The sequence below is a fragment of the Drosophila kikkawai genome, chromosome 2L (assembly GCF_030179895.1).
Source record: "Drosophila kikkawai strain 14028-0561.14 chromosome 2L, DkikHiC1v2, whole genome shotgun sequence".
Taxonomy (NCBI): Eukaryota; Metazoa; Arthropoda; class Insecta; order Diptera; family Drosophilidae; genus Drosophila; species Drosophila kikkawai.
The window spans coordinates 25,849,221-25,862,590 of record NC_091728.1 but is presented as its reverse complement, the minus strand read 5'-3'; the positions used below and the strand labels follow the sequence as shown (position 1 = coordinate 25,862,590).

Genomic DNA, 13,370 nt, shown 5'->3' with positions numbered 1-13,370 from the left:
TTAAGACTAAATTTATGCGCCCAGTCCAATCCACGGGCTCTGCCGATTACCGCCCAGAGTACTCAGCAGTTTATTTTAATATTTTCACAAAGCCAACAAATCGTTACAAGCTCCGGGAGCCTGCGCTGCTCGGCAGGCCCACAATTAAAGCCCCTTAACGTGACCGGCGCAAAACTTTGCCAATTTTCGGATTTATTATGCCAGGAATTTTATTATCATCTCCGCGCGGGCTTATTCCGCCTGGCAGTGTGCTAAGCATGCACCTGCGGCGCAAAACTTTATTTCGAAATATACTTATAGAAAGGCAGGAGGATGGGCGACTGAGGTATATATGTAGGTATGCATAAATATTGCAATCCATTTCAAAATTGGAATGCAACCGAGCGTAGCTCAAGCCAGAGCCCACAGAAACAGGGTCAAAGGTGACAGATGCCAAATGCAAGCACTCTCTCCCCAATTGCTCTTCAAAGAATTATGCATTTTTCGTTCGACAATTGCTGCTCAAATAATTACAAATTTTTGCTCGCGCCGCGTTGCGTCTTGACCTTCCGCTAATTTACTTTAAATGGACGACGTTCCGCGGCAACGAGCCACACCCAAGGCACTCACCTCGGGTGCCCCCTATGTGTTCGTCACGTATACGCATCGTTAGAGCGCCTAAGTTATGGCCAACACGTAACATTCACAAATAATAAGGATAATGAAAAATACACAGGGGAAAGATTAGCACCGAGGGCGACCCACCTTGTTGATGGGCCGCGCTGTTGCTGCCCTTGCGGCTTTGGTTTTGACCTGGGGAGGCACGCAAAGTCAAAGTCGGCGCAGTCCCCTCGTAGCCCGGACTCCAGCCTTAGTTTAGTTATAATTTTTTTCTTTTTTTTTTTCTTTGTTTCCACTGCTCTCCGTCGGCCAAACGCGTTACGCATAAATTATCCGCCGCGGCGGCAACGACGGCGACACCTTATCGAAACGCGCGGTCCGCTCATTACGCAGCCTCCTGGAAAGGTGGGGGGGCGGGACACTTTGCAGGCGAAAGAGCAAACTGAGCTCGCGTGACAGTGCAAAAATTGAAAATTTATTGCGACGCCTTGTGGCTTGGAAATCGTTGTCGGAAGAAACTTTTTAAATTGACTTTTAAAGTGCAGAGCACACTGCGGCGGAAAGCGTGGTGTGGTGGTGTGCCGAGGACGGTGTGTGAAAATATGCGTGGCACTCGAGGAGTGAGGCGAATCTCTCCAGTTGGAATGACGAAGCGCTTATACCCTGCCTGTGCCGGGCTGGATTAATTTCAGCACCATGATTTTCCCCAAGTCGAAGTTCTCCGTCAGCGTGTTTGCACAGATTCGACTTCAGGTCCTCCAACTGACAACCCGATCCCATTCAGTCGGGCCAAGGGCTTGCTCAGACGTACTTCTATGGCTTCTCTGCCCGAAAACATCACTGTCGAAGTGAATGGCAAGCAAGCAGGGTGGAGTCCGACTGTGTGTCTGTGCCACACTCGCTCGGGGCTCAAGGTCGCTCCAGCACACGCACTCCGTCGGGCACAAACAAGGGACTAACACTGATATTTTCCAACAGATTTTCCATTTTCCTCTCGCATTACACCTTCTGCCCTCCCCCACTCCCTCTCCTGCCTCAAGTGCAAATGAGTTTGAAGATGATGGCTGTGGAAGGTGAGTGGGTGGGGGTGTGGTGCACATCGCTGTCAGCTATTTCGCAAATTTGCTTAGCGGTTTTAAAATTAAGCTCATGGCGCATATGAGGTGGGGCCAGGGGAGCGATCTCTCACCCGCACACGGAGACAGGGTCTCAGGTTATGGGTTATGGGTTACGGCTCCCCAGGCCGCGCGGAGCCAGGCAGCTTAGAGGGGCTAAGCACTCCTGCCGGGCGGGCAAAGGGCGTCGACTTAAGCAGATTTGGGGATTAACACTCGCACACTCGCACACTGACGCTCCCAGAGCCAACATATTGGCGGGGAATTTAAATATTACGTATACGCCACCGCGGACCAAGGGGCGAGGGACGCCGGCGGAAACAGCGGCAGCGACAGCGACAGCGCGGTGACTGCGACTGAGACAGATAAATAATAATTTGAAACATGACAAGTGCGCACAACTACAGCTACGACGACGACAAGGACGACAAGGACGACAAGGACGATAACCAATGTGTCGTGACTGCGGCCCATACAACTTAAGAGGTCGGGGGGCGGGGCGAGAGATTGACAAGAAATATTTATTATTAATAATAAACATGCGAGCATGCCAGACGCACTTGCTGACTTCATTATTTATCGCTTTTTAGCGGTGGGGCGGCCGAAGTGGCCGAATGCTATGAAAAATGTGATGAACCGAAGGAAAAGAAACGGAACGAGGAGAATTGAAAGCGAAAACTTGTGGGTTGCCGCCGCTTTTTGCTCCTTTGGCTGCGGCATCCGGTTCGCCCAGAAACGGGCTCAAGCCGAGCGCCTCGGCGGATCCGGATCCGAAAGTGGGTATTGCGGCGACCTTTTTCTATTGCTTTTTGCGCAAGTTTTATTACAGTTGCCTACTTCCAGGCATAATATAATTCACACGCCTAAGCCGCAGGCAGCTGACATGCGCACGTACTGCCGGCCGGGAGTCGAACAGGATGCGTTGAAATACGCGGCTTTAGCCATTTTATTAGCAGTGCGTGTTTTTTCACTATTATCGCGTTCGGCCTTCGCCCCACCGCACCCCACTTGACCTTAGGTCCAGAGAGCTCCCGGCAAGCAGTTCGTTGGCTTTGTGTCTCGAGCCGAGCATTTACATTCCTCTTAACATTCGCAATCTATTTCCACTTGCACTTGCCCGCGTGTGCGTGTGCGATTACATGTGTGGCCCTGTCATGCATACAAATGCAGAGATAAAGAGTCTGCCTCTGTGAGTGCGCCTGGTGGTGTGCGTGGCCAAGGAGTTGGCGTTTGACTGTGCGGCGAAAGCGACCTGACCCGTCATAAACAGCGCCGCCTCGAGACGTCCCTAGCCAAGTGGACTCGCCCTTGTCTGGGTTTCTCTGAGCTTTCTCCGCTCGATTTGCCTGGCCAAGTATTATTAATCGTCGGAACTGTCTCAGCAAATGGCTATCTGGCGAGGCCGGAGCAAGCCGGCTTGGAGCACATTTAAAATCAATGCAGCGTGGCCGAAAACTTTGACGTCACTGCGGACTCGGCCACGAAAATAACACGGCGCTAACAAATGACACTCCGAGCCCCATACGTACACACATCCAGGCACGGAGACAGGACTGTGGCATTGCATACGCATGCCTAAAGTATGAACTATAAAAATTTACGAGGCAATAAAAGTGTGAGCTCGCTTCGCTGTGTTTTATGGCCAGAACCGGAGGCGGGCAAGGACGCGGGGCACACACTCGCCTGCAGACAACGACATTGCGCATTTCGGGTTTCGATTTCGTCTTCGATTTTTCGCCTTGCGCACAACAAATAACAAATGGCAGGGCTCCCCTGCAGGGGTTTTTGCATTACGTCCGCCTGATTGATTGGATAAATTTTGTTTTACAGCCCACTTGCCTACAGGTTTGGGCCTATAACAGTAGCTCCACATCCTAGCCCTCGGTCCTTAAAGGCTTCCAGCGCGCATCGCGAAGCGTAAAAGTAAAGCGCAGTCCGGCGTAAATTTAATTTCGACTGCCAGACGGCCAGCTGCACCACTCAGCCGGGTTGCCAGGCAATCAAAGTTTCCTAATTAGTCGTGGGACGTAGTTGCAGTGATTAAAAATAAAATTGGCCAGCGTCGGCTACTCGGTAAATTGATAAAGGCGGCGTATTAGCTTAGCTGCCTCTTGGGCAGATTTTGAGCACAGATTCAGGAAGCAGCTACAGTGCGGAAAGTTTTCCGAAGGAGCTCTTCAAGAAATTTAATCTGCCACCGAAAGGAAGAGTCTTCTCCGCCAACCCTCTCTCCGGTAGCCCCTTCATTTAGCTCTGTCATTAACTGTGTTGCAGCAACGGAATAATATCTATCTCTAAACCGAACTGGGTGAAAATGGAATAATATCCCCGACCGAGGAGTCTATTTAAGTGCCTTGCCTAGCTTTTAATGCACGCCAGGCGCAGGACGGGTTGTCCAAACAAACAGACAGACAGAAAGGCAAATTAAACACAGAGCGACTTACCTAAGCCGTGTTAGTGTGGGCAGATCGATAAAGGCCGTGTAGCGGCAATAATCATAAATAACACGCTGGGCACGTCAATCAAGAGCTTTATTATTTCAACAGGCTCGGATTTGGGGACTAGGTTGGGGAGGGGGGATTGGATTGGATTGCTCAATCCCGAGGCCAATCACATCCATTTGGCAGCTGCACCGCCCCAGACACTTTTGCTGATTGCATTCGAATCAAGGCAATCCGATTTGAGGGCCAGAAGATGGGAACCAAGCCGAACTTTAACACGATTTGCGACTGCGAATGCACTCTCCACTCCGGCTTTGTCTAACGCTGCTGCTCTTTCTCTGATTGCAGATCAAAAGTCAATACTCACAGATAACGACTGGAAGAAGCTGTGGATGCGCGGCGGCATGAACGCCGATTCAAAATTGGATAATAATCTCGACTCGAGCGACAGTCCAATGTTCGAGGATAGTGAGGTAAGTCCCGATGACAGATTGCCCCCTGGCCTGTCCGACCGATTGCAATGAACTGTTATTCGATTCGGATTCAAATTGAATCGGCTGCGAGCGCAGCTACCACGTCACGTGGTTCTGAGCCACAGCAAAGACAATGGTCACTGCAGGACCAAGAGCCTGGCCCAGACCATCAATATGTTAATGCAGCCCCGAAAAATGCAGCGAAAGAGAACGGAGCCAGTCGGGATGGCACTAATTACCCGCCATCGTGGAAGGCGCGCCGATTCGGATCTCTGCTCCTGCGCCGGGACTAATTAATCTTTAGTGCTTATTTATAATTCATTCGCGTTGGCTTCGAATCTAATTATCCAAGCAAGCACGCCACAACCGTCAGACATCCGGAGCTCCTGCACATCGTCCTCGCTGTCCGGACAGCTCTGACTCTGATGTATTATATGGTCTGGGTCCTTGGCTCCGACTCCTGGATCCTGGACTCTGTTTTGCTGACTAATTGTGCGACTCGGGCGCGTTTTAAGTCCCTTTCCCCTTTGTTACCGTAAAAAAGAACTTTTAACTTTTTGTCTTGTGTTTTTTCTCTCTCTCCACCCTCTCTTTTTTCTCCGTCTCCAACAGCTGATGGCGCACAACACAACCGTCCAGCTGGGTGGCACCGCCTTTCTGGTCTGCAAGGTCTCCGGCGTGGACAGAGTGGGTGTAAATTGGGTTTGTTTTTGTCTCTCTAATTGTACCTCGTCGAACCACGTCGTCGTAGACTGCGACGACATTCCTTAGTCGTGTTCCGTGCTTTTCAATTCGGTTTTTCTGGCCCTCATTGTCCTGTCCCACTCCACAGCCATTTCCAGAAGCGAAAGCGTTCACCCTACACCAAGCATCCCGCACACTAAATCCCCGAAGTCCTTGCATGGAAAGCGCTTTGTTTAGTGGCTGCAAAATTGAATTCCATCCGAGCCCAGCGCGAGATAGGCGGGATCCGTGCGGAGCACAGCTGCTGCAATCGCATATGCATATTCCATTTGCACTTTTTGCCCCATTTCCCCACTTTCCCATTTGCGTTTTCGTTTCCATTTCATTTTCCTGCCTAATTATATGGCATTTTCATTTTGCCTTTTTGTTTCCTCGAACGCGGCACGCAAAAGTCTAATTTGTTAAGCAGCCGAGCACGAACAACAGCCGAACAAGAGCTTAATTTGTAGTTGAAAGCAAACGTTTGGCAGGATGACAATTTCAGTACACATTGTTTGACATTCGGTTTGGCTAACAAGCAATTAAGTCCCACAATGGACACGCAATGGATCGGGGTGTGGATAAGCCAGAAATATCAATTAATTAGGCCAGGACTTTCCAAACATAGTCCAGACCATCCTAGGTTTTTGAGCGACCGTAAAAACTATCTTTCATCGCAATCAGCTTTGATGAAAGTCTTTCTTGGTTTTGTATTATTTTGAAAACGTTTTTAAAAATAGTCTAAATTTATAAGAGCCACGAATAATAACACAAATCAAACAATCACAAGCTGCAACATTTGAAAGCTGAAAATAAATTAGACTATATATAATATGTTTCTGTATTGAGTGATTTTTATCATAATGTCTTTTAGAATTCAACTCCAATATATTTTTTAAATTTTCAAAGTATTCTCTTCTTTTGTACATTTATAATTGCTTTTTTAAGGACTGATTAGTTTTTCATTTCGTTTTTAAGTTATTATTTTTAACTTCCACTGTCCTTCAGTTGCTTACCGCCGGAACATTAAAAATAGTTTATCAACCCGTAAAGCCATGTCGTAATTTAATCCGCCACAAAGCGTCCTGAAACGCCATCGCGGCTCTGACATGGGCATGTGGTTGCAGCGGTGGGACTCCCGAGTTCTTTTTAATTACTTTTCGAGAAAAATTCGCATGCTCCGCTAATTGCATGAGCGGCATGTCTGCCTACTTTGTTTCGCTATTAATTATCTGTGTGTAGTACTCGATTTCCCATTTGTTCGCCGTTAATAAAGCCGTCGCATTTCGTCAACAGAATCAAATATCTTGGATCCGCCGTCGGGACTGGCACATCCTCTCGTCGGGCGCCCAGCTCTACACGAACGACGAGCGCTTCGCGATTCTGCACACGCCCGGCTCCAACATGTGGACGTTGCAGATAAAATTTGTGCAGCGCCGGGATCACGGCATGTACGAGTGCCAGGTGAGTGGGCGGCAAACCCGGGGGACAGGGGATGGGTGGGTGCGGTCGCCCCGTGATGGCTCCATATTTTATGCATGCGACGCAGTTGAAATAAACTAAAGTCGCATTTGCATACGCTCTCGTTTCGGCTCCTTGCGTCCGTGCCCCGTGCCCTGTGCCCCGTGCTGTGGCATGCGGGCTTTTTGCTCTTGCAGATTTCATGAGACGTCGATTTGTTTGCCTGCGCATGATTTAATTGTAAAATGCAAATCAAGTTTTGTATGCAAAGGTTCGATTTAAGGCAGTTGCCCGCGGCCAGCTCGTCAGCTGTCGTCGGCAGCCGGTGCGAGTTCTGAGTCCTGCCACACAACGTCCCAACGCAGTGCTCATGGGGGTTCGGCCGATGAGGCTGACAGGTCCGCCTCTGTGGCCACTGGCCAGCCAAAAACGTGTGACTGTCTGCCAGCAGGCTGCAGCGGATATGGCCGGAACACGGGCCCGGATAGCCCGGACACTGACAAATTCGGGCCACTATTTCTGCCCGACGGAGTAATACGCAAGTAATTTCGAAAGTCATACGAATGCAAATATGGAAGGGGCGGGTTCCCGGTCCGGAAAGAAGAAAACAGCTTAGGAGGGGTCCTGGGCTGGGCAGGGGTAAGCCGTTGAGGGAAAGACAAGAAGTAAAGACAACCAACCGAAATGCAACAAAGTTAGACACTGCTGAAATGGACACTTGACAGTAACTCTGTTTGCGCAGCAGCACAAGTGCCACTCGGGCTGCTTTGACTGGATGGATGGAGGAAGGCCGAGGGCTGAGGGTTTATGGCTGGTTCAGGACGGACCAGGGGAGCGGGGAACAATTTCGGAAACGTAGCTTCAATTTCAAAATTGTTTGCATGCAATTTCAATATGAGAAGCCGCATGCCAGGGCAAACCAGTCAGTCAGTGAGTCAGGCTGCGAGTCAGTGGGTCATGGGATGTCCCCTCCGGACTCCGGGCTCTGGACTCCAATCCCCGGAATACATACCGTCGACTACGGACAACGACTACGGACTACCGACTACCGACTCCGGAGTGTAGTGGGGCGGAGCGGAAAACGAGAGCTGCATGCAAATATGCCGAAATGATTATTTTCCTCCTCCGTTGCGGCAGCGGATTCGGAGAAGCTGCAGCAGCAACTGCTGCCTGCCGGATATTTTGGAGAAGAGGTCCGGGCCGGAACCAGTTGGGACGTGTAGAAAGCGCTACACTTATATAGAAAGCATTCGTTTTTGTTTCATTTTTGCGTGCCAAATTGAAATTGTTTGATTTGCATTTCAATGAGTGCAACATTTCTTGCACTCGCAACGGCTTCTCGGCCCGGCCGGAGGGGGTGACGGGGTGATTTCTGCTCGCAGTTTACTGAAGCATTAAGATTCGAGTTGATTACGAATACCAATCGCACTCAATTGCCGCACTTGCTCTTTCCACTTTCCGGGTTTCTCCCTTTCCCGGACACCCTATCACGGAACCGACAACACCACCATCGACCAACACAAAGGTCTCGACACCGACTGGCATCATCTCGCACTTTGTGAATCTTCAAGTGGTTGTGCCGGAGGCCTTCATCCTGGGCTCCGGCGAGCTGCATGTCGACATGGGCTCAACAATCAATTTGGTTTGCATTATTGAGAAGGTGAGTTTGCAAAAGTCAGGGCAGACAGCCCGCAGTCCCACTGATTCCCATCGGCCCACAGAGTCCGACACCACCGCAGTACGTGTACTGGCAGAAAAACGATCGCCTGATCAACTACGTCGACTCCCGGCGGGACATCACCATCGAGACCACTCCGGGGCCCCGCACACAGAGCCGCCTGATCATCCGGGAGCCCCAGATCACCGACTCCGGCAACTATACCTGCTCCGCCAGTAACACGGAGCCGGCGAGCATCTACGTCTTTGTCTCCAAAGGTAAACTAAAGTCACATACGGCTACTTAATCAATCAAATGCATAAGAAAACTACTTAAATGGACCTTTATGAGAAATTTGAAACTGAAAAAGCAGCGTCAAAACCGACTCAATCTAGCCAAGTTCGTCCGTTTGTGTTTAGGTAAAAACCAGTATTTTAGCTTAAAAGCTATCGAAATGAAATAATATTTGTACAACTAATTAATATATTATATAAAAACAATATATCTTGACATAGGAACGGATGTGACATACTAGAAGGGTATAAAAACTTCGGTTTCCCGAAGAGACCTTGCTTTCTTATTATGATAGTAGTTTCCTTTTTTATTTACCTTTGGAATTACAATAATGATAAGACGTGTAAATGAAAGTATGCAAATGGCGCGGTGCCTGCAGCTTATTAAAGCGAAAATGACGGAGGGAAAATGCAGAGCACGGTTGTTGGTGCACATAATTGCATTCGCCCCGCTGTCGCTAAACAAATTTCAGTTCTAATTCAAATTCAAATTTATCCCGCTGTCACTTGCAGGCGACAATATGGCGGCCATCTCGCGCCGGAAGACCTCCTCGGCCGATCGCCTGACGCACATATTTAGGTCGATGCTGGCGCCCTGCCTCCTGCTGAACACGGTTGTCGTGAGGTGAGTGTCCCTAGGGCCAATCTGCAGCGACATGCAAATCCCAATTCCTCCTCTCCTCTCCACCAGACGCATCTTCCTGACCTAAGCGGATGTACGGGCCAGCGGCGGCAGCCGGAGCGGAAGCACGACGACAAAGAAATCCTATTTAAGCTATTCCAGCGTTAGACCTAAACCTAAACAAACCGAAACCGAGTTAATAACTGAGTAACCCCGAGTCTAGGATAATTGCTAAGCTAAGCCCAGCGAGAGCTGCGCACTCAAGTGTAAAAATCAAGTTAATCCAATCGCAGGCGCATGTGTGTACCGTACGTATGCCAGGCATCTCCCGTACATCCAGACAAGTCTAGATAACTCCTAGTTTAGTTGGCAACTCACTTCCCATTGATTGTGTACAGTATGTTTAGAGGGATTTTGTTATATGTGATTTGCGTTTTCGAATAGCGCCGGATTACTTGCCCCGGCTCCTCGGTTGCCGTACTCACTGTTATGATACGTACTGTAAGTTATGCTGTGTATGTATGCGTGCTGCAATGCCACTGAGCCGGCTTCCCCGGCTTCCCCGGCTGGCTGAGCTGAACTGGGAGCGGAAATTTACTTCAGAATGCCTTGGTTCGAGCAGTTGAGTGCGTTGCAGCCCTGAAACTTTATCAGTGGAGGCGGAATTTGCATAAGTAGCCAATTTGAGTCCATTAAAAATGAGGTATATTATATAAAAACACAAAACACGCATTAAAACGCCATATATAACTGTTACTAATTGCTAATTGAAAACTAAAAGTATAAAAAGGGCAGCGGGCGGAGCGTCCAGTCCAGGACAGAGCGGCAGCGGGACTAAGAACGAGAACATCAACCCATATTAATTAATTATGTTATTAAGTTTGTAAATACATTTTATTGCAAATGGCATAGCACGCACACGCACACACAACACACCACACACAACACTCACCGCATGCAGAAAAAATTAATTTAAATTGTGTAAATAAAAACGGAAATCATACAGCTACACCACCAGCGACCACAAGGCATACAACCGACTGAAAATGCGCAATATATTGGCCAGGACCTGAGGACGAGACGGGGACGTCGACGGGAATGGTGTGGCAAAGGAGGGGCGCTGTACGAGAATGCGGATGCTTTATGGGCTTTGAAACTGTCAAAAACAAGCTGTAATTAATTGCAAAAACACACAAGGGAGCAGGCGGTCTGGTCGCAAGAAAGGCGGCAGGTCGCAGGACGCACAGAGTCGAGTATAGGATAACGAAGCTCCATCAATCAGCCAAATCAGAGAATTGAAAATTAATTACTTTACGGGCAAATAGCCGAAGCGATAAAGACACGGAAATCTCCGCAGCGTACTGGCGTCCAGACCCCGAACCGTCTCGTCCTCGCCTACGGCACGGGCAGGAGTGTGTTGCGAGAATTTCTTTCGCATCCTGCATCCTGGTCCTGCCCGTGCCCACGAGTTGCAAACCCTCAATCAAGAAACAAACATCTACGTAACGAATTATGTACAACTTCTCGACTGTTTATTACACTTAGGCTGCAGTCTTCACTTACGATAGAATACCACATAGGGGATCTCCTCAAATTCGAATTGATGTGTTGTCAGATTTAAGCCAGCATTAGCTACCATTCGTATTCGTTCGTGGTCGGTACGTAATTACAAACATAAAACTGTTAAGAGATACCATTTGAAGTTTGAATAGATCCTTAGTGTGAACCCAGGGGCAACCCAAGCGTAGCGTAATCAAATCATTGATACTGCAAAATAATACAACTATTGATAAACTAACGATACTAAAGCGATTTCACAGCCTCCTCGATGTGTTTGTATGTGTATGCGTATGCCCGAAGCCCGTTGGACAACTAACGAGTATTTTGACTCGATTCAGAAGGAGCGAGTTGGTTGGTTCTCACTGTTAAGCATTTCCACTGTAAATAATTTTTATTACCATATGTACGACGAGTGGCTGGTATGGCCACTCGTTAATTAGTAAAAGTCACATGCGAGGGCAGAGGAAATTATTATAGGGACGAGAGTCGTGGCAAAGTAACCAACAAACAGTATAAATCCATTCAAACGTTTTCAATGTAAATGCTCCTGCGCATAACTGTACAATTTCAACTTGCAACAATTTGACGAATATGAATTTAATAATAGTAATTATATTAATAAACCCAACAAGAACTACATTGTGCTCGTACATACAAGAATGCGAAGCGTCAGAAATACCAAATACCAAAGTGCATGGTGACCCAGGAATGCATTCGAATAAATCAAGTGATTATCATGGAAAATAAATGTAATTTAAATAATAACTAAAAGTTCCCCTCGTTAATCTATTTTTATGTATGTTATGTATCATGGGGGGCACAGGCATGGGGCATGGAAAATGCGATTCGGTAAGTAATCCTCAAGTGGTCCGTGGCATTGCAATTGCCAATCACGCCTTACAGACGTCCAGCAAACTTCTCGGCAAACGACAAATCGATGGCCATTGTGAAGGCGGCACGTCAACACGCCATAATTGGACTCCATTGTTGGCCCAAAACACACACACCCGCGCAGTCGGGGAAGCCTATTTGCTAAAGTTCCCTTTTTTTTTTTTTTTTTTTTTTGAACGGCGCGCCAATTATTTTTCGACATTTTCCTTAAGACCGGCAGTTTACTTTCTGTCAACATTTCATTCAGGGCCTCGCCGCCGTTCATTTCGCCAGCGAACATGTTGCACTTGGGCACACACCCTGCAACCTCTGCCTCCGCCCAAGTTCGCGCAAAGTTTGTCGAGTGTGTTTGTGAAATCAAATGCATTGAACGCTGCCACCAGACCCTAGAAGCAAACTTTTGTGGCCACCAAAGTTTTGGCAAATCAAATGAACCCCGGGTAAATTTGCCATGCACAAGTGCCGGCGCAGGCCAGAGAGTTGGTGGGACGCGGGGCAGGGGCCAGGGGAGGCTCAAAAGTAAAACATTGAACTGCAGAAGTAATGGAGAATTTCAGCAAGAAATTATAGTGTACACACTGCGAGAGAGGTCCTGCCAGGCCACTTCAGGCGGACCGAGTCGGAGCTGAAGCCGGATCCTTTCCGCACATTTCTCCAGCCAAATGGGCAAAATTGGCTGTTGACAGCTCCGAGCTGAGTGTGTCGAAGGCCTTCAACGTTTGCGAGATTGAAAACTTTGCCATTTTTATTTTCGATTTGCCGTTTTGATTAAAAAGTTTCGCACGAACCTCTAAGACTCGGGCCCTCGTGAGTGCTGCCTAATTTCAGCGCCAGCCTGCCAGCCTGCCACCTCTGCCGAAATTGAAATTGAGCAACCCAAACACCCCGCCCAGACCCCAATCACACGTGCAGCGTACACACACAGCCGCAGGCCACACGGTGACAGCTGTTAAGCCGGGCTCTTTCGGTGGCCTGTTTGCTTAAAAGCTCAGGCCGTGACATCAATTTATGGTGAAGTTATAAAAATGTTGAATAATCGAATTTTCCAATGCATTAACTTTAATGACATGTCACAGCCCCGCACAGCCCGCCGCAGACTCGCAGCCTCCCATTTTCAGCCCCTTGCTGGAGCTGCAGCGCTGGAATAAAAATATTCTACTAACGACTTTCCGAGTTCTTCAAAATATGCATATGTGTTTACGAGCAAGGCTTGTTTGCACAGAACCAAGCAGCTATTATTTAATATTTGAAATCTTTCAATGTTCAATTTTGTCCTTCTTTTTAAATTAATATACACATAATTTCTCAAGTGTATCTATAGGGTACAAAAGTAGGGATGTATGTTAAAGGCAGGAGAAGGCATCTCCGATCCCACAAGGTCTACACATATATGTACTCTTGAAAGGCATCACCAGCGATATATATATACATATGTTACATGCAGATCACACAATTCGTGAAAAACGATAATAAAGAATATCGGCTTAAAGTACAAGTTTTTCTCGAAACATGCGGTGGTTCGTCAAACCGGATA

At 48.1% G+C, this 13,370-nt stretch overlaps 1 protein-coding gene across 1 annotated transcript in view; it reads left to right on the top strand.

Annotated features, from left to right (window-relative positions):
* Positions 1-11,681, top strand: part of dpr12 (defective proboscis extension response 12) — a 73,642-nt gene extending 61,961 nt beyond the window's left edge. Inside the window, exons 4-10 of the mRNA XM_017161189.3 lie at positions 4,505-4,629; positions 5,242-5,331; positions 6,649-6,816; positions 8,339-8,473; positions 8,535-8,748; positions 9,277-9,388; positions 9,455-11,681. Of these exons, the coding sequence (XP_017016678.1) occupies positions 4,505-4,629; positions 5,242-5,331; positions 6,649-6,816; positions 8,339-8,473; positions 8,535-8,748; positions 9,277-9,388; positions 9,455-9,473 (863 nt within the window). The 3' untranslated portion in view covers positions 9,474-11,681. The remainder of the gene's footprint in view (positions 1-4,504; positions 4,630-5,241; positions 5,332-6,648; positions 6,817-8,338; positions 8,474-8,534; positions 8,749-9,276; positions 9,389-9,454) is intronic.
* The last annotated feature ends 1,689 nt before the right edge of the window (positions 11,682-13,370 follow it).